Here is a 21,314-nt window from a genome sequence, read left to right as displayed (position 1 = left end):
GCTGATGGGTGTGAGACTAATCCTCCTTTTGCTCTCTCGCTGCTTTTCCCTCCTCCAGTGTCTGACAGCAGCAAGCAGTGGCAGTAACCAAGCAGCAGCAAGTGGCTTCGTGTGATGCAACCGTCCCTGTACAGGCTGTGGCTGTTATGTAAGCAGCCAGTGTTACTGCACTTGATCTGAGGTCTGATACCTGCAATCTGAGATGTTGCAACTCTTTGGAACTGTTTTGGGGACTGGGGTCCTCACAGCCTCTTATCAGTGCTCTCTACTCCTGTCCTTCCTGCTCCCATTCCTTTCTTCTCTCTGTCCTGGCCACTGTCAGAACTGTTCGGCAGCTCCTGTTGTTACCAGGAGCTGTTGCTAAGACATTTAGGGTTACCTGCCTCTTTTGGAATAGCAAGGGAGAGTGTGGGTGCTGTTCAGAAACTGAGCAGGGATCAGGATCACTTAGGGGTAGATAGTATTCTCACTAGCACAGGATGCTTAGAGTGAATGGGCTCTCCAGGCAGGAACAGAACCATCAGTGAATGTTGGTTTATGGGAGCCACAGACGGGTGGGCTGCCAGATCTTTGGCTTCCAAGCTGCAGCTACTGGAACTTTGTGCCAGAAAGCCAAGGGTTTAGGAATACACACTAGAAACTGGAAGCTGGGTGGTACCAGCCCTGGGGACAGCTCCAGGTAGTATCTATTTCAGTGGCATAGGGCTCTGTGACTCCTAAGGTGCCCATAGTTGTTCAGTTACCAAGTTGTTCTCCTGTGTGGATCAGTTTCTGTGGCACCTGTGAATCAACCCATGTCCAGGATATCTGCCAGTTCCTGTGGCTGTCGTGTAGCTGGCAAGGTGCTCTAAGGCCTCTTCACACTGTCTGTGGTTTCTGAGCTTATTCCCTTGAGTTCCCAGCTAGCTTATCCAGCTTTACTGACAATAGGCAAGAAAAGGCCTGGAGAAGTCTTTCTTGACTTCGTTTTGCTATGCCAGGAAAGGTAACACTGGTGAGTTTCTCCCAGTGGATTCACTGAGCACACTTGAGCTGCCTGCTTGTCATTCCCTAAGGGTATTTGGAGCTCTCACAGCCATTTGTGTGGCCAATCAGAGTCAGTCAGGTTTATGCTTTAGATTAACCACAGTCTTCCTACCAGTCACGATAGTTCCTCACACAGAATACATGTGTTTGTGAAGGCACATTACAAGTACATCAAAGACTTGTATGTTACATAACTATTGAGTACCGATTGATTCTGCAAAGGAAATCACACGTGCTATGGCTTTGAGTGGTGTTGAGGGCATCATTTTAATGATGAAAATTCCTTGTCATGCATATCTTTGTCCTGAGATTTGAAACGTAAGGAGACAGCTATCAGACCTGAGGATAGGAATTCCACTCTGAGGGAAAAGAAGGCAACTTTTTATAATCAACACGTAGTCTCAGATGCATCACCCTGAGCACTGAGACTAAAGGGGAAACTAATCCGGTTCTTCTTTTCTTAGTCAACAGAAACTTTTAGAAGAAACAGAACAAAGCAGTGCAAAGAGGCAGAAAAGTCCAGCCTGGCAGACCTTTGTGGAATGTGTGTGTGTGTGTGTGTGTGTGTGTGTGTGTGTGTGTGATGCTGGCTCTCACTCTCACTCTGGATGTTGGATATATGCAATCTGTGTTACAGATCAACAGATAAGTAAAAACAGAATTTTCCTTCTAGAAGTACATTTATTAAGAATAGGTTTTGTGAAAATCTGAAAAAGTTTTAAATGATTTTTTTAATTGTGTGGAAGACTGTACTTAGGAGCTGATGCACATAGGGACAGGAGAGGGTGTTGCATTCCTGCAGCTGGAGGTCCAGGTGTTTGACACCTGGGTTCTGAGAAGAGAACCCAGGTCCTTTATTAGAACATCGAGCATTTAAACTACATAGTCATTTCTCTAGCCCTGTAAGTTACAAAAGATTAGTCTATTTTTAGTAAATTGAAACCCAGGTCTTCCTTAATGATGAACCCAAAATAGCTCTAACATAGACCTTGATGTGCTAATGCCAGGAGAATAAGAGGTACAGGGACCTGTGTGAACATGATCTGGCTTAGACAAGTTACCCCTTGGTCAGGGATTGATTTGGGTGACCTGGCTGGCTAGGCAGGTGCTGCTTCCCCCTCTCTCCACTCCACATGAGCCCCATCCTTGGTCAAAGAGGAGACAGAGGAGGACCATCTTTGGGCAAGGGTAAAGAAATAGCAGTGCTTCCCTACTAGCACCTCCAACAAGCTTGCAGTATCGACTTCAAGAGAGTGTAGCTTAGTTTTCAGGAACCTAGGCACATCTAAATGAGTTACTACGTGTGGCAGTGTGCCTTTAAATAAACAAACAGTGCTTAGAAAAGACATTTTACTAATTCTGTAGTTTGAAGCCTTTTGGGATAGGAGAAGATTCTGTAGTTAACGCTTTTGTACAAAGAAACATGCCATTATCTCTGATAGATTTATAATATGTATTAGATTATAAATCACTAAAAATTCTGATTGTGCTTAATACAGTGATCATGAACTTGAGTGACCACAGAACACTTCTCAATTTCTCTCTGTGTTGAGGGACTAATTTCTGTGGAAATTAGAGTTTTAAGGTAAAAATTACAAAGACTATTAATTTAAGTCGTAGTCAGATGAGGATCGGTTTAAACATCGATTCCTGGCAGAGCATAGTAATTGTCTGAGACTTGACATGCCTTTTGTACTTATTTTAGTTTACTTTCATTATTTTGGTTAATACATCAGGACCATGGTCAAGGCCATGGAAATCTCAAAATGTATTTATTGTCAAAGCAGACTTAACTGTTGGTGAGAGGGGAGTGGTAGAGGGCTGAGAACTGTCTAATCAAACACTAATGACATAGTCATTTCATAAACATTCTGCTCTTCATGCACTGGACAGCACCTGACCTCGGATAGGTTTGTGTGCCACCAAGAGGGGATATTTCACTGGTTTCAGTGGGGAAGTCCCTCATTGGAGGTTAGTTAGCAGCATCTAATTAGCATAGTCTTTAAGCTGGTAGTTTTTGATTGGTTAAGTTTGCATTGAGTTGGGCTTAGTTGCTTCTTAAGGAACGTGAGACTCTAGAACTGTGCTCTATAGTTTTATGTCAACATGACACAACCTAGAGTCATCTGAGAGGAGGGAGCCTCAATGTTAAAAAAAAAAAAATGCCTCCAAGATTGGGTTGCAGGCAGCCTGTGGGACATTTTCTTAATGAGCAATTGAAGGGAAGGCCCCAGACTGTTGTGGTTCCTGCCATCCCTGGGCTGATGGTGCTGGGTTCTATAAGAAAGCAGATTGAACAAGCCACATAGAGCAAGCCAGTAAGCAGCACTTACTGGCTTACAAGTAAGAGGCCCTCCATGGCCTCTGCATCAGCTCCTGCCTCCAGGATCCTGCCCTGTTTGAGTTCCTGTCCTGACTTCCTCTGATGATGAACAGTGATATGGAAGTGTAAGCCAAGTAAACCCTTTCCGTCCCAAGATGCTTTGGTCATGGACTTTCATCCCAGCAATAGTAACCCTAACTAAGACAAGGTGGGACCTGGATTGTGGGACATGACTATGACAGACACGACTGTGTTGTTTTGGGGAGGACTATGGAAGGACTTTGGAACTTTGGGCTAGAAGAACCATTGAGTGTTGAGAGCTCAGAGAGCTGTTGTGTAGGAGCCTGGAAGATAAGAACGTTGAGATCACTGCAGACGATGGAGGCCTGGCTTGTGAAGGTTCACAGGGAAGCAAAGATTCTACCAGGCTATTTGTATGAAAAACCTGTGGTATTAGGTCAGCTGGGGCCGTAATTAAGAAGAGCCGGGCACCATTGAAGTGTGAGGCCTTTGAGTTACTGGGACAATTGATGCTGGTTCAATGGGGCTGAAAAGTTAGCAATGATTAAGAAGAGAGCAGATCATTGTGTCAAATTCTTCTGGGAAGTGTTTTCTGTTTCCTAAGAGTCAGCACACATAAGCTGTGTTCCAGAGGTGGCTAAGGTTGTACCTCGTGCTGGCATCTGAGCTGGGTAGTTAAGAGTCACCCAGGTGGAACTAGTTTTGAGGCATGAAGGGGTCATGAAGAGAAGCTGAGGCTTGTACATTGGAGGGCTGGAGTTCCTGAGGAAGGCCCAGGAGAGGCCATTGGTGAAAGTGCAGCCCAGTTGCAGCAAGGAACCCCAGAATTTTGGAGATGCCAGTACCACGGGATGACCACCAGGAATAGCAGCAATAGCAGCAGCGGTGAACTGGAGGCAGCCGGATCCCAGAATACAAGCTGTGTGTGCTGCAGAGTGTAGAGCTGGAGAAGTGACCCAGGCCCCTTGGAGGATCCTGGAAGATTGTAAGTGACTCCCAGGACAGTGATATGGAAGTGTGAACCAAATAAGGCTTCCTTCCTAGGCTGATAGTGTTGGAGTCAACTATTTATTTTGTATTTTGAAAGAGCCCACAGTTGAAAGACTTTAAATTTTCTTGGCCATTTTAGAGGGACTCAACTTTTTTTTTTTTTTAAAAAGATTTATTTATTCTATGTATATGAGTACACTGTAGCTGCCTGCAGACACATCAGAACCTCTTCCCATTACAGATGAATGGACCCCATTACAGATGGTTGTGAGCCACCATGTGGTCGCTGGGAATTGAACTCAGGACCCCTGGAAGAGCAGTCACTGCTCTTAACCGTTGAGCCATCTCTCCAGCCCTGAGGGACTCAACTTTTAATGTGTTTGAATTAGAAAAAAAGACTGGGATTTTAAAAAGTTATTTACATTTTGAATGTGAGATCTCAGGGATGAATGAGAAAGGAAAAGTTTTGTTTTAACAGTGATGTGTTGACAATGGGTCAATTGTGCTGAAATTTTATCACTTTATGAAGATTCCTGTAAGTCATATTCTTCTTAGTGATGAAAGGGAGAGGGACCAGCTCAATGTGGATTGTGCCAACTGAGGGCTGGTGGTCCTGGGTTCTATTAGAAAGCATACTGAGTAAGCCATGGGGAGCAAGCCAGTAAGAAGCAGCCCTCCCTGGCCTCTTGGTCTGCTCCTGCATCCAGGTTCCTGTCCTGTTTGAGTTCTTGTCTTGATTGTCTTCAGTGAAGTACAGTGATGTGGAAATAAGGCTTCCTTCCTAGGCTGCTGTGGTCAGGGTGCGTCACAGCAATAGTAAGTGTAAGACAAGAGCCACCTATGCCTAATGGCCTCCTAGTGAAACAGTTTTATTACAAGAATACAATTGACCTTTTATTGTGTATTCTACAGTGGTTTGTGCTACTCAAGACTCTAGATGAGTGGTTCTCAACCTGTGGGTCAGGACTGTATGGATGGGCACTGAAGGACCCTCCCATAGGACTCCCCCAAGACACCGAAAAACACAGGCATTTACAGTATGATTTATAACAGTAGCAAAGTTACATTTGTGAAGCAGCAATGAAAATAATGTTATGGTTGGAGGTCACCACAACTTGAGGAACTGTACTAAAGGGTCACAGCGTCAGGAAGACTGCAAACCACTGCTCTAGATGAAGACTTCAAAATAAATTTGAACGTGTAAGCATTTTATTAGAGGAAGAAGTATCTGTGAAAAAATAGTAAACAGGTCTGAAATAGTCCAGAGATGAAAAAAGGGGGTTGGGAATTAAAAGGATATGGATAAACCAATAAATACATATGCCACAGTGAGTGAATAATGAGGAAACAAGAAAGGTGACATTTGTGTAAAGTCTCTGGGAAGTGCAGCAAGACTGAATCCCCAGTCCCCAATCAGAGAAGTTTTACATCTCTCCAGAAAAACATATTTGCATTGATCCATGATCTTGTGTGAGAACAGCCCTTGAGAAGCCACAGTGCCAGCACAGATAGATCTCAGAGCCCAGTGTATGTGGTCCTTAGTCTCTTACCCTCCTTGTCTAAGATCAAAGGGACTTTTTTTTGGTCAGCACGTAGGGATTGTAATATACATAAACGTCTCTGAAAATCTTAAATACAAATCAATGGGGCCCAAGTTTCAGTATTTCTAGTAAGCTTTCTCAGATGAAATGATGCTCTTGGTTTTTAGGCCTTATGTTGTATAAAAGGGGCCTGGAGGGACTGGAGAGATGGCCCAGCAGTTAGGAACATTTGCTATTCTTTCAGAGGACCTAGGTTCAGTTTCCAGCACCCTTATGGTAGCTCACAGCCAGCTGTAACTCCAGTTCCACAGCAACTCTTCGTGTTCCGGTAGGCATGTGGTACACATGCATTAACACACATTTATACACACAAACATTTATTAAAAAAGCAATATTTTTTAAAGGACATAGAGTTGGAAGAGCTCTACAGAAACTCTCTAAATAGGTTCATGGCGCACTCTTTATGTCTTCCATGCCTTATCCATGTTGTTCTGCCCAGCTGTGTTGCAGTGCATTAGCACCGTTTCAGGCTCTCCATTTCATGTCAATGATTTTCAGTCCCTTGCCTTTAATAACCACAACTGTGAACTCCTTGTTCCAATATTTGCATGTTCCTTGTTGAGGTAAACCAAGCTGAAAGGAGTTGGATATCTAAGGTGTTGCTGTGCTCCAGTGTTTCCTCTCTGTGCTCCTTCCCTCCTTTGTGGATGCTGTACCATTGTGTGTGGGAAGTAGTGATCTGCTCTTTGATTTTGATTTTTCATGGGGGTACAGTTAAGAGACTGCCTTGAGTCTTAGAAGAGAGTTTGAACTTTAAACAGTGTTGAGACTGTAATAGACTATGAGGACTTTTGAGATTAGACTGTATTCATTTTTGCATTCTGAAATGGCTACAAGCCCATGGGGACTAGGGAGTAGAATGTGGTGGTCTGAATAAAAATGGCCCCTTATAGGCTTCATATATTTGAGTGTTTAGTTATCAGAAAGTGGCACTACTTGACAAGGATTAGGAGTTGTGGTCTTGTTGGAGGAAATGTGACTGGGGTAGACTTTGAGGGTTTAAAAACCGAAGCCAGGCCCAGTGGCTCTCTCTTCCCGAGTCCTACTGATCTGGATAATAGAACTCTTACTACTTTTCTCCATGATGATAATAGGCTCAACCTCTGAAACATTTTTTGGTGTAGCTGTTCTTTTGTTTGTTTGTTTGTTTGTTTGTTTGTTTTGTTTAACACAGTATATGATGTTTGTTTCTCAGCCTTAAGCAAAAAGACTTAAGCCACTCATAACAATGCCAGACTCCAAAGTCCTGCAACCTGAGATGTTCAGGTGCAGTCATTGTCTTTGGCGGAGTTGGCTGTGTGTATCTTAGGATGTCTGTGCTACTACTTAAACCACATGGCTGTTAATTTATGTTTAAACAGGCCACCTTTCCTTGATGCTAGCCATATCTATTCCCTTTGAGTGCCTATTGTGTAAAATAACAGCATTTATATTTTTCTGAAGTTAGATTTCTTGAAATAACCTAAATGAAACTGTAGTAGCTGAAACTTTGGGAGATGGAATTAGAGAGTGGGCATAAAGGTCCCTGGGAGTCAGGGGTTCAGGCATGAATGTGAAAGCCTGGAATAGTGAAGGGCTTCAAGGAAAGAAAGACAAGATCAGAATGACTACACTGGATGAGTCCAGATGGCATCAGACACTAGGAAGGTGGATAATGAGCCAACATGAGCCATGCTAGTGAATAAGAGTCATTAGGACTTGTCACCTTGTTATATGGAGGTGAGGAAAGAGGAACATGGTATTTCTCAAGTTTCAAGCTTAAGGCAATGTTTAAGGTTTTCAGAGTGGCCAAGTATTGAGTTAGAAAGGTTAGGAGGAGTACTAAGATTGAAAAAAGCTATTAAGGTTGACTTTATATACATTAAAGGGAGACCCTATAGTCATTTGAACAAACATGTGTAGAAATCAGTAGACCCAGGCCTACAAATCCTGCCTGTGTCTAGGACTGTCTTCAGAACCTTGAAAGCCTCTGCTTAGGCCTTTGCCTGAAGGATTTTTTTCAACTAATTACTTACAGATTTTTTTTCTAGTACACTTTGCAAAATGTAGGTTGTCTACTACATTTATAACTCTTTAGTACTTATGCAGTTCCCTTTCCCAAAGTATTAAGTCCTTCCGTCTGGTGCCTTATTTAGGATTTTCTGTATTGGTCACATCATTAAACAGGTCTGAAAAAAGAGGAAGGTTTTATTTGAATATTTTATATTCTGCTGTTCCTCTCTGCACAAAGGGTCATTTCTGTTTACAATCTGAGTTCAAGAAAAGACTTAAAGATTGCAACTATCAGGAAGAGGGAGTTGATAGGCATTGTGGTACTGAGTTGCTGCTGAGATTACTGTGACATGCTGTATTTTATTTAGAAGGTCATGACTGTTTTTTGTGTATGTATGGCACTGAGGACTTGACTCAAGTGCCCTTTGCATGCAAGGCAAGTGCTCTTCCATTGAGTGAACACCCTAGTTCTCTTGTGTGTTGGTTTTCCAGCACTTGAGGATCCATTTCAGTGAAGTAGTCTCTGGATAGACAGGACTTTAGTCAAGCCCGTCACTATTGGAACAAGATTATTTTGGATAGGATAAATTTTTTGAGAGAGGATGGGTGCCTTTGTTGGGCTGTGCCAAGGTGTACTCTTGAGAAACTATGCTATATAACAGATCTAGTGTAAGAGGTTTATTGGGAGTAGGGAGAGAGGGGGGGAGGGAGAGGGAGAGAGGGAGAGAGGGAGAGAGGGAGAGAGGGAGAGAGACTGACTGGTAGGGAGACATAGAGAGGAAAAGGGAGAGAGAGACACAGGAGAGAATGCAGGAGAGAGAAACATAGGAGACAACAGAGATTGGAGGGAGGGAGGGACAGAGAGAAAGATCTGTGGTAACTGGGGACCCTTTTATCCTCAGCTAGGTCCCTGAGAGGAGGTCAGGGGGCTTGCCTGTACACTAACAATTCTATTTTTTTCCTGGTCCATTTTTACAGTTGACTCAATTTTGTTACCTTGTTGAGCCTGGAACTCACTATATAGACTGGGCTGGCCTGACACTCAGAAATCCTTCTGTCTCTGCTTCGTGATGCAACAGCTCCGATCATTTACATTTCAACTATTATTATTATTATTAATTGAATATTTTATTTATTTACATTTCAAATGTTATACCCTTTCCTGGTTTCACCTCCCCTTGCTTCTCTGAGGGTGTTCACCTACACACCCACACACTCCCACCTCACCTTCCTAGCATTCCTCTACACTGGGGCATTGAGCTGTCTCGGGACCAAGGGACTTCTCTCCCACTGATGCCAGATAAGGCCATCCTCTGCTTCATATGCAGCTGGAGCCATGAGTCCCTCCATGTTGGTGGTTTGATTCCTGGGAGCTCTAGGGGGCCTGATTGGTAGATACTGTTGTTCTTCCCATGAGGTTGCAGACCCCTTCACCTCCTTTGGTCCTTCCCCTAACTCCTCCATTGAAGTCCCCGTGCTCAGTTCGATGGTTAGCTGCGAGCATCCACATCTGTATTGGTCAGGCTCTGGCAGAGCCTTTCAGGAGACAGCTATATCAGGCTCCTGTCAACAAGCACTTCTTGGCATCAGCAGTAGTGTCTGGGTTTGGTGTTTGCATGTGGGATGGATCCCCAGGTGGGGCCGTCCCTGGATGGCCTTTCCTTCCATCTCTGCTCCACTCTTTGTCTTCATATTTCCTTTAGACAGGAGCAATTCTGGGTTAAAATTTTGGAGATGAGTGAGTGGCCCCATCCTTCAACCGGGGGCTGTGCCTAACCTCTGGATATGGTCTCTATAGGTTCTCCCTCCCCTTTCTTGGCTATTTCAGCTAATGTCATCCCCATTGGGGTCTGGGAGCCTTTTGATTTCCTGGCATCTAGGACTTTCTGGTGGCTACCCCCAGTCCCCATCGCCCATTGCTATACACCTCTATACAAGTTCATGACCCTCTGTACATCACCTTTGTCTCCTCTCATACCGGATCATGCCCCCCCCTTTTTCTCCTCCTTTTCTCTCTTCTTCCCGAGTCCTTCCCACCTCCTACCTCCTGTGATTAATTTGTTCCCCCTTCTAAGTAGGACTGAAGCATCCACACTTTCGTCTTCCTTCTTCTTGAGCTTCATGTGGTCTGTGAGTGGTATCATGGGTATTCCAAGCTTTTTGCCTAATATCCACTTATCAGTGAGTGCATACTATGTGTGTATATAAATATGGACACATAAATATAAATAAGGACACATAGTAGAGTATGTGTCCTTTTTATATGTTGGAACATCTTTTGGGTATATGCTCAGGAGTGGTATAGCTTGGTCCTCAGGTAGTACTATGTTCAATTTTATGAGGAACTGCCACACTGATGTCCAGAGTGGTTGTACCAGCTTGCAATCCCACCAACAGTGGAGGAGTGTTTCTCTTTCTCCACATCCTCACCAGCGTCTGCTGTCGCCTGAACTTTTGATCTTAGCTATTCTGACTGGTGTGAGGTGGAATCTCAAGGTTGTTTTGATTTGCATTTCCCTGATGACTAAGGAACCATACAAAGAATCAACAAAACCAGGAGCTGGTTCTTTGAGAAAATCAACAAGATAGATAAACCCTTAGCAGGACTAACCAGAGGGCACAGAGACAGTATCCAAATTGACAAAATCAGAAATGAAAAGGGAGACATAACAAAAGAAACCAAGGGAATTAAAAAAATCATCAGATCCTACTACAAAAGTCTATACTCAACAAAACTGGAAAATCTGGATGAAATGGATAATTTTCTAGACAGATACCAGGTACCAAAGTTAAATCAGAATCAGATAAACCATCTAAACAGTCCCATAACCTCTAAAGAAATAGAAGCAGTCAATAAAAGTCTGTCAACCAAACTAAGCCCAAGGCCAGATGGTTTTAGTGCAAAATTCTATCAGACCTTCAAAGAAGATCTAATATCAATACTCTTCAAAATATTCCACAAAATAGAAACAGAAGGAACACTACCTAATTCATTCTATGAAACCACAGCTTATACCTAAGCCACACAAAGACCCAACAAAGAAAGAACTTCAGACCAATTTCCCTTATGAATATGGTGCAAAAATACTCAATAAAATTCTTGCAAACTGAATCCAAGAACCCATCAAAATGATCATTCACCATGATCAAGTAGGCTTCAACTCAGGGATGCAGGGATGGTTCAATATACAGAAATCCATTAACATAATCCACTATATAAACAAACTCAAGGAAAAAAAAAACACATGATCATCCCATTAGATACTGGAAAAGCATTTGACAAAATTCAACACCTATTCATGGTAAAATTCTTGAAAAGATCAGGAATTCAAGGACCATACCTAAACATAGTAAAAAGCAATATACAGCCAACCAGTAGCCAACATCAAACTAAATGGAGAGAACCTTGAAGCAATCCCACTAAAATCAGGGACTAGAGAAAGTTGCCCACTCTCACCCTACCTATTCAATATAGTACTGGAAGTCCTAGCTAGAGCAATTAGACAACAAAAGGAGGTCAAAGGGATACAAATTGGAAAGGAAGAAGTCAAAAATGTCACTATTCCCAGATGATATTTTAGCATACTTAAATGATCCCCAGAATTCCACCAGAGAACTCCTACAGCAGATAAACAACTTCAGCAAAGTGGCTGGATATAAAATTAACTCAAACAAATCAGTAGCTTTCCTCTACTCAAAGGATAAAGAGGCTGAGAAAGAAATTAGGGAAAGGACACCCTTCACAATAGTGAGAAATAATATAAAATATCTTGGTGTGACTCTAACCAAGCAAGTGAAAGATCTGTATGACAAGAACTTCAAGTCTCTGAAGAAAGAAATCCAAGAAGACGTCCGAAGATGGAAAGATCTCCCATGCTCATGGATTGGCAGGATTAATACAGTGAAAATGGCCATCTTGCTGAAAGCTATCTATGGATTCAATTCAATACCCATCAAAATTCCAGCTCAATTCTAAATATAGAGTTAGATCAATTTGCAAACTCATTTGGAATAACCAAAACCCCAGGATATTGAAAATTATTCTCAACAATAAAAGAACATATGGCAGGTAGTGGTGGCAAATGCCTTTTATCCCAGCACTTGGGAGGCAGAGGCAGTTGGATTTCTGAGTTCAAGGCCAGCCTGGTCTACAGAGTGAGTTCCAGAATAGAGAGAAACCTATACAGAGAAACCCTGTCTTGAAAAACCAAACCAAACCAAACCAAACCAACAGCAACAACAACAACAAAAAAAAACCATACTGGAGGAATTACCATCCCTGACCTCAAGCTGTACCATAGAGAAATAGGGATAAAAAACTTCCTGGTATTGGTACAGAGACAGGCAGGAGGATCAGTGGAATAGAATAAAAGACCCAGAAATGAACCCACACACCTATGGTCACTTGATCTTTGACAAAGGAGCTAAAATCATCCAGTTGAAAAAAGCATTTTCAGCAAATGGTGCTGATTCAACTGGCAGTCAGCATGTAGAAGAATGCAAATAGATCCATTCTTATCTCCTTATAGAAAGCTCAAGTCCAAGTGGATCAAGGACCGCCACATAAAACCAGATACACTGAATCTAATAGAAGAGAAAGTGGGGAAGAGCCTTGAACACATGGGCATAGGGAAAATTTCCTGAATAGATCACCAATGGCTCATGCTCTAAAATTAATAGTTCAACCTCTTAAAGGAAGTGCTTGACATTTGGTTTTGCATGCCAGTGTGGGGTGCCATAAGAATTTTATAAATAGGGGTTTAATAGCTGCAGGTACACTTCCTTACCCAAGGACTATTTAAAGGGCATTAGGTGGCAGGAGAGAAACATATTTTTGCAAACAAAAGAATTATCTGTTCTGAATGCTACTGAAGAACAGAATTCATAACCAATGCTGTAAAAAGCAGCATTAAATTTAGAATGACACTATCCAATTCAGAAATTTTTGCAGAACGGATCAATGAACTAGGTCTACACTAATTGTAATAATTAGTGTGAGAAAATTATGCCCAAACACCATGTTGTATTACTGGACAACAGTGAAAAAAAAATAACTCTTCTCCCAATTTTCAACCCTCTCCAGCTCTCCATCTTTGTAAATGAAACTCCACACCCAAACCTATGGAGATGCCTTTAAAAATATTTAAAAACCAAACCAAACCAAACAAACAAACTGTACAAATGAAAACTCTGCCCTGAAGGATGAGTGTGAGAGTTCTGGTTTGGTATGCCCCAGTCCAGACTCTCCCATGGCTTCTGAGGGTATTGAAACCTCAGTGGGGCCTGTTGTAAGGCCCTAGCCCCATGACTTTGCAAGAACGCAGAGGAATCCCAGCAGCATCTTGGGCAAGCAAGATTTCCCTGCGTCATTGCTAACACCTTTAGAAAGCCCTATAGCATTCCAGCACTGGCCACACGCTGGGTGGTTGACCCGGAAGCAGTTTGCGGAGGGGGTGGTGTTTGGCTATCAGTTCCGGTGCTTCGCTGTTGCGTTCATTTGCTGCTTGCCAGTCGTCTCCTTCGGACGTGTGCGTTTGGAGGTGCTGTTGCTGGTCCAGAGCATCATGGCTGAAGTGGACTCAGGGAGCAGCCAGAGGCAGGTAGGGTCCCACCGAGAGTCATTCTTTCCCTGCCTTTCTATTCAATTCTTTTTGTCGTGGATTTTGAGACAGTTCCTATGTAGCCGTGGTTATCCTGGGGTCACTGTTTCAGGCTGGCTTTAGACTCAGGTCTGCCTGTTGCCCCTAGTATGTTGGTATTAAAGGCATGGCTTCTAAATCTAGCCTCCATTATAAATTAATTATAAATTAATTATAAATTAATTATAAATTAATTATAAAGTAAAATAAATTCCTAAGTGGTTTGAGATGGTTACCAAAAAGAAAAGCAATTGTTCCCAAATTAAAAATAACAACAAAAGACAAAGATCCGCTAAGAACTTATTAGAATATTATATGCTGTGGGGCTGACAAGTATCTAAAATGTGTTCGGGCACACGCATCGTGGATGCAGTGCGTATTTTTGCTCACACAAATGTGTGTGTGTTCGTGGATGCCGTTCATATTTTCGTTCACACAAGTGTGTGGGCGTCTGTATGTGTTAGTGTGTTCGCTTCATGTGGGTGCGGCCTCTTTCGCTTCAAGCAGGCCAGCCCATGCAAGGCTGCCGCTAGCTGCCTTTTCACACGATCAAGCGAGGCTCGGCCGCAGCATACACGAGCAAGCCCGCTTTGGCCGCAGAGCTAGCTTTGCCGCATAGTCATATGAGCAGGCCAGGTCTGCTCGGCTAGTCCCAGCTCTGCTGCTGCGTCACTCAGCTAGGCCGAGTTGTCAGAAGGACAAGCCTGGCTGGGCTGCAGCGTCACAGCAGCAGGCCCAATTTTGCCGCAGAGCTAGCTTTGCCGCATTGTCACATGAGCAGGTCCGGCCCACTCGGCTTGGTTCGGCTGCTGCGTCACAAGAGCAGCCTCGGCTTGGTTCGGCTGTGTTAATCACATGCGCAAGCCTGGCTCGGCTGCTGCGTCACACGAGCAGGCTCGGCCAGGCTCGGCTGGGTTCGGCTGTGTTAATCACGTGTGCAAGCCTGGCTCGGCTGCTGCGTCACACGAGCAGACTCGGCCAGGCTCGGCTGGGTTCGGCTGTGTTAATCACACATGCGCAAGCCTGGCTCGGCTGCTGCGTCACACGAGCAGACTCGGCCAGGCTCGGCTTGGTTCGGCTGTGTTAATCACGTGTGCAAGCCTGGCTCGGCTGCTGCGTCACACGAGCAGACTCGGCCAGGCTCGGCTTGGTTCGGCTGTGTTAATCACACATGCGCAAGCCTGGCTCGGCTGCTGAGTCACACGAGCAGGCTCGGCCAGGCTCGGCTGGGTTCGGCTGTGTTAATCACATGCGCAAGCCTGGCTTGGCTGCTGCGTCACACGAGCAGACTCGGCTTGGTTCGGCTGTGTTAATCACATGCGCAAGCCTGGCTCGGCTGCTGCGTCACACGAGCAGACTCGGCCAGGCTCGGCTTGGTTCGGCTGTGTTAATCACACATGCGCAAGCCTGGCTCGGCTGCTGCGTCACACGAGCAGACTCGGCCAGGCTCGGCTTGGTTCGGCTCTGTTAATCACGTGTGCAAGCCTGGCTCGGCTGCTGCGTCACACGATCTGGCTCTCTGGCTCGGCTCTCTGCCTCAGCTCGGCTCGGTTTGCTTTATCACATGAGCAAGCCGGGCCTGGCTACTGCATCACATGACCTGACTCGGCTTGGCTCGGCTGAGTTACCATGTGAGCAAGCCTTGTTCGATTGCTGCGTCACACGATCTGGCCTGGCTCGGTTGCGTTACGACTCGGCTTAACTCGGCTGCGCATTGTCGCATGAGCAAGCCCTGCTTGGCTGCTGTGTCACACAAAGAGGCTCGGCTCAGCTCGGCTGCTTTATCACATGGGCAAACTCGGCTCTGTTCCTGCGTCACAGGGGCAGGCCTGGCTTGGCTGCGCAGGCCGGATGAGACCGAGCTTTCGCAGGTGCCTGGGCAGCACAGTTGTGGGCGTGGCACCCATGTGTATGTGTTAGCACACTGTGTGTTCGAGCGGCTTGCATGGCGCTCCTAGAGCAGAAAATCCTAAGACTCATTTTTCTTCGGGTTAACTATGTTAATTGTTAATGCTATAAAAGGCAGCACGAACATGTCTTTTCTTGAATGTTTGACTTCTAAAATCAACTTTCAGAGTGAAGAAATCGAAGCGATGGCAGCCATTTATGGCGAGGAGTGGTGTGTCATTGATGAACAGGCCAAAATATTTTGTATTAGAATCACTGACTTTATGGATGACCCCAAATGGACACTTTGTTTACAGGTATTTTTTAAATATATTTTTTTACAAACACTTTCCAGTCATTAGAACTTAATATATAATTTATTCCATTTGTCTGTTTGTGATTATTCCGATATGAATTGGTTTTTGGATTGCCTTTGTTGATTATTGTCATGATTATGCAAACATGGGTATTTAATTTCAGATCACCCTCAAAACATGCTTTTGTTGATGGTTGCAATCTTTCTTGTCATAATTCTTATAATTACTAAAGCTATCAATGTGTTGTTTACAGACTTGAGTTATCTCTCTACCCTAACCAATAATAGAAGGCTTAGACCTGGAAAGGTGCCTGACAATTAAGATGAGGAAGTGATGCGTGAAAATTCATAGAATAGATACTTGTTTCTTTATTGAGATTCAGTTGTGCTTAGAATAAATAAGATATATAAAAAGATTAGTGGTGCCTTTCTGTCTTATCAGTTATGGCATATTCCATGACTGGTATATTTTTAAATAAAGGATGCTAATTTGTGAAAATTGTCATGTTTCACAATATGATTTTTTTCAAAAGCTTATTCATTTTGTTTGTTGGTTGGTTTACCTTTGTTTTTCAAGATAGCGTTTCTCAGAGTAGTCTTGGTTGTCCTTGAACTCTATATACCAGGCTAGCCTTGAACTCAGAGATCCACCTGCCTCTGCCTCTGCCTCTTAAGGGCTGGGATTACTCCCCCATCTCATGGGGAAAAAAAAGTTTAAAAAAAAAAAAAAAAGTCCCGGCGGTGGTGGCGCACGCCTTTAATCCCAGCACTCGGAGGCAGAGGCAGGCGGATTTCTGAGTTCGAGGGCAGCCTGGTCTACAGAGTGAGTTCCAGGACAGCCAGTGCTACACAGAGAAACCCTGTCTCGAAAAACCAAAAAAAAAAAAAGGGGGGGGGGAGGGGGGCTGGGATTAAAGGTGTGCACCAACCAGCACCCTCCACCCTGGCCTCACAATACTGATTTTAAAAGAGATGTGTATTTTGCAGAGTATCTCTAATTTCATAGGATATTTTTAAGTATTCAGAAAGATATTTGTAAAATGAAAGATAGTATCAACATTCATTGGAGTTGGGAGATAGGGTTCCTGTACCTATTTCTCTTCATCTTTGGTTTTCTTCATCTGAACTTTCATTCTTTTATAGCTTCTTTGCCTAGAATTAGCTTCCAAAAACATTAAAGCCTAACAGCATATTTTTGGTAGAACTATAAATATGAAGGAGGGGATTTTTCACCTGATAATAAATAAAACGATGGTTTGTCTTTTGTCTAGACAAGTTAGAAACTTGTTCATTGCCTGGCTTTATAAATGTAGTTGCTTTCCAGCTGTAATCAGTGTAAGCGGATTTGTTTTAAAACTTCTTTGTAGGTGATGTTACCAAGTGAGTACCCGGGTACAGCGCCGCCTGTTTATCAGTTGAAGTAAGCCTTGTCTTTTATATATATATTACCTATATATTTATGTATGTGAGTACACTGGCCCTCCAGAAGAGGGCATCAGATCCCATTACAGATGGTTGTGAACCACCATATGGTTGCTGAGAATTGAACTCAGGATCTTTGGAAGAGCAGTCAGTGTTCTTAAAAATGTTTACTAAAAAATATTTTACTAAAAAATATTTTACTGTCAAAGATAATCTTCTATATAGTCATTGTGTTTCTAGAAAGTACTTTGTTTAAAGTGAATACAGAAATTAAAAGCATCGTTGTTACAGTGATGTAGAGCATTTTACAGAGTGATGTAAAGCACACTAATGAGTATTTGAAGCATATACCTAATTGTTGAATAATGGTCTTTACTGTGTTTTATTCACTCTTAGTGCTCCTTGGCTGAAAGGGCAAGAACGTGCAGACTTATCCAACAGCCTGGAGGAGATCTATGTGTAAGTGACAGGGAACTTTGCACAAATGTTTCCCTAGTGGTTTTGCTCTGAGCTTTTCTTGACAGATGCTCATCCTTTTCCTGAACCTTTTCTTAGACTCTTTCATTAACGAAAACATTTACTTTACACATACTTAGAAGGTTAGTTGCATAACTTTATATGTGCATTTGATAGAAAAATAAGGTAATATTTAAAATTAGAAGACATAGCAATACTTGGCTTCTGAAGGCAAATTTAGAAATGTTGTTCTTTTTTATTCTCAGAATATAGAGGGTAAAGTGACAATGAAAGAATTACAACCATAATTATTTGTTAAATTTCTCAATACTTTGATAGTTCTCTTGTATTACTCTAAAAGACCAAGCTCCTGCAGAGGCACTGTTTTTCATTTGTCCGTCCGTTCATCCATCCATCCATCCATTCATCCGTCCAACACTATGTGGCAGGTAGTGTGTTAGATCCTACATATACATGGTTTCTCAAAACTAGAGCGTGTCCCTTTCTTTAGCCTTCAGAATGTTCCAGTGTGAGAGTGGAAGGCACTGCAGCACTGTAAAATTGAACACAGCTCTGGCACTGTGATACCTTTTGTCAGAACAAAGGTAGGCAGTGTGATGGTAATTAACTTTGAAAGGTTTACTCTAATCTGGCTTGCTTGACTAAGAGCTGAGTTAATTAGCTCACACTCATTTCCATGAGAGGTAGAGCATAGTAATGGGTGGCATCAAATGGGATGGTAAGACAGACCAGCATGGCAGGGGAACACTGGGGAAGGTGGTCGGGAGAATCCGAGTTCTGAAGAGACCAGCTTAACCATGAGACCCATTGCAGGCTCAAGTTTGAGTAGTGGGATGCCAATGATAAGACTTCTGTTTGGAAAAGTGAGCCTGCTTCTCTGTGGAGATGACTGGACAGTAACAAGAACTGATGAAAGAAATTTGTTGGGAAGCTGATAAATCATTAGTCAAGAGAGAAATATGGTTTATTTGGATTTATGAGATATATGATTTATTAAACCAAGGAGTATTCTAGATTAGTTTATTTTTTTTTCTGAATCCAGGAATTAGTAAGCATTCTATTATATGTTCTAGGTGTCCACCCTGTTTGGTACTATGAGAGTGCCCCCTTTATGCCCCAGGGATCAAGGCCAGGTTTCTTTTCCTCCCAAAATATTTAATTAGAAAATGGTAAGTCATCCTGGAATCCTTATCACTTGTCCTTCCTAAAAGACCTTTCTCAGGTCCCTGCTTAGTGATTCTGTTATCCTTAGTACACAGTTACTTTTTTAATCACTTAATCGTTTCTGATGCTTGTTTTAACATTACTGGCCATTCCAACATTTGTATTTCCAACATGCTGCTTTGTGTAATCCAATTACTTTTACTTACCAACTTGTCCTTACCACTTGCTTACAATTATACATATATACATTATATATGTGTACATATATACACATATGGAATTGTGTGTATATACATACATGCAATATAAATACATGTATGAATATCTACAATTATATATGTGTAATTGTATAATGCATACAATTACACAGCTGGTGGTCACTTCTAACTCATCATTTTTATTTTTTAAAAAAATCTTTCCACGCTTGATTTGCATCATGTTACCACACTTTGTGCCTGCCCGTGGAAGTGCCATGACTGTAGGGACGGCTAACTGTGCAGTGCCTTCTCACTTACCTGTCCTTGACTTCAGAGCCCTGTGCACTAAGAGAAGCTTCTTACAGGACAAAGCTTGCCTCTTCTACCTCATTCAGAGACTTTTAAATGTTTGCTCAAGAGATGAGAGAGAGGGCATCATGCTTTGATTAGTGGAAGTGCTTGAGTACCACTTACAGTCTAATGACAGTATTTTCATACTGATAAATAGCAATGTGAATTGATGTTTTTTAATTTTAGTTTTATGTGACAACTTTTAATTATTTTATATGTCTAGGTCATGGGCATAAGTGAAAAATATTACTAACTATATTTAAAAAATTAAATATAAATCTATCAATATAGTTTTTAATGTTTATATTTTCATAATATAGTACTATTGAGTTGTATATGTCTAGTATAATTTTGAGTGTTGTTTATTATATAAGAAGCTAAACAAAGTGTGGTTAGTGGCCACTTAGGTAAGAAAGTATGAATCTTTTGGTAAACTTTTTATATTCTATATGCTGGGTTTTTTTGCTAGGAATCTGAGATTTAAAAATCAAGATGAAGAGCTAGGTGTGATGTTACACACCTTTGAACCCAGCACTTGGAAGGCAGAGGTGTATAAAGTTATGTACGCTCAAAGTTAGCCCAGTCTACATATCAAGGACTGCATAGTAAGACTGCCTCAAAACAAAACTAATTAACATGGAGAAATCTAGGATATGGTTCAGTGCAAGCACTTTTGTCTCGAATGTGTGGGTACTGGGTTTAATCACCAGCTGCACGCACAAACACAAGTCAAGATCAATGAGGTGTACTAGGTTTGGTCACCAGCAATGCACACATCTATGCATACATGCGCACACATATACACGTGCGTGCATACACAGACATGACCATGTACCTATAAAATATTAGTAGCCTGTCTAACGCTTAGTTAGGCTGCAGTAAGGCTGTTTGGGTCAGGCTTCTGGAATCAACTTTTGACTCTCTTCTGTTTATTCCAGTAGAATGAGGATAGTATCTTTGTGAGGATTAAATGATATCATATAGTATACTTTATTTAGCACATAGTAGTATTTTGTTAACTTTGAGCCATTTGAACAAAACTCTTGGGGTAACTTGCAGAGAAGAAGTTTATTTCAGGTTATAGTTTTGGAGACTCCCAGGCATCAATGATCAGCCCTGCTGCTTCAGACCTGTGGTGAGTCAGCTTGTCGGGAAGTTTGTGAAACAAACTCCTGGGATCCAGAGAGCATAGACAAATAGGAAGATGCAGGACTTAGGGTGCTAGACTTGCAGTTTTTGTCAGTTAATTAGCTTCTGATTCTGTAAAGGCTTTTATTTATAGCAATGAATAGCAAAAGTTTGAAGACCAGGTTTTTGGTTTTTAATAAGAATAACACTAAATCCTAGTTGATAATTAAAACATAGAAATAAATTCTTATTGCAAGAGAAAACAAATATATAATATGTTAATAAAAGACTTTTTTTTTTTTTTTAGTGGTAGACTTTTGGGGTCTGTGATACAGAATGATTTCTACTTTCCCAGAAAGCTTCATGCCCACTGTGCCTCTTTGAAGTGGATTCTCCAGGAACTGTGTTGCTAAATGCTAGTGCAGACAAAAGCAGTGGTACATGAAGCTCAGTAGTGCTCTCAGCTGTTGCTTCTGGGAAAGCCATGGTGAGGAGAAGACATCTGAAGTGAAGATTGAGTTTCCTCTATTGCTGTGGAAAATTACTAATTGTAGAAATTCTTCTAAGGTATTATTTTTCAAATGCTGAGTGTGGAGTCAGGTGTGGTGACCCATTCTGTAAGCCTGGTACTGAAACTGAGGTAGAAAGAACATGGATTCAAGGTAGGGCTACATACAGTAAGACCCTGTCTTAGAGAACAAAATCTGAATGTGGATTTATAGTTTAAAAAAGGGTTGTTTTGATTTTGAAGGGAGCTGGTGAGTGCTGACCGGCTAGTCA

At 42.3% G+C, this 21,314-nt stretch overlaps 1 protein-coding gene across 2 annotated transcripts in view; it reads left to right on the top strand.

Moving 5' to 3' along the window:
- Impact (impact RWD domain protein) overlaps positions 1-21,314 on the top strand; it is a 37,961-nt gene that overhangs the window by 3,264 nt on the left and 13,383 nt on the right. Inside the window, exons 1-4 of one of the 2 annotated variants that reach the window (XM_034517799.2) lie at positions 8,808-13,553; positions 15,668-15,796; positions 17,163-17,215; positions 17,614-17,676. In XM_034517799.2, the coding sequence (XP_034373690.1) occupies positions 13,518-13,553; positions 15,668-15,796; positions 17,163-17,215; positions 17,614-17,676 (281 nt within the window). In that variant the 5' untranslated portion in view covers positions 8,808-13,517. Of the gene's footprint in view, positions 1-8,807; positions 13,554-15,667; positions 15,797-17,162; positions 17,216-17,613; positions 17,677-21,314 lie in introns of those variants that run through there. The other variant, XM_034517800.2, reaches the window with a different exon arrangement.

The sequence above is a fragment of the Arvicanthis niloticus genome, chromosome 14 (genome assembly GCF_011762505.2).
Source record: "Arvicanthis niloticus isolate mArvNil1 chromosome 14, mArvNil1.pat.X, whole genome shotgun sequence".
NCBI classification, from domain to species: Eukaryota; Metazoa; Chordata; class Mammalia; order Rodentia; family Muridae; genus Arvicanthis; species Arvicanthis niloticus.
This window is presented reverse-complemented; position numbering and strand designations above follow the sequence as displayed.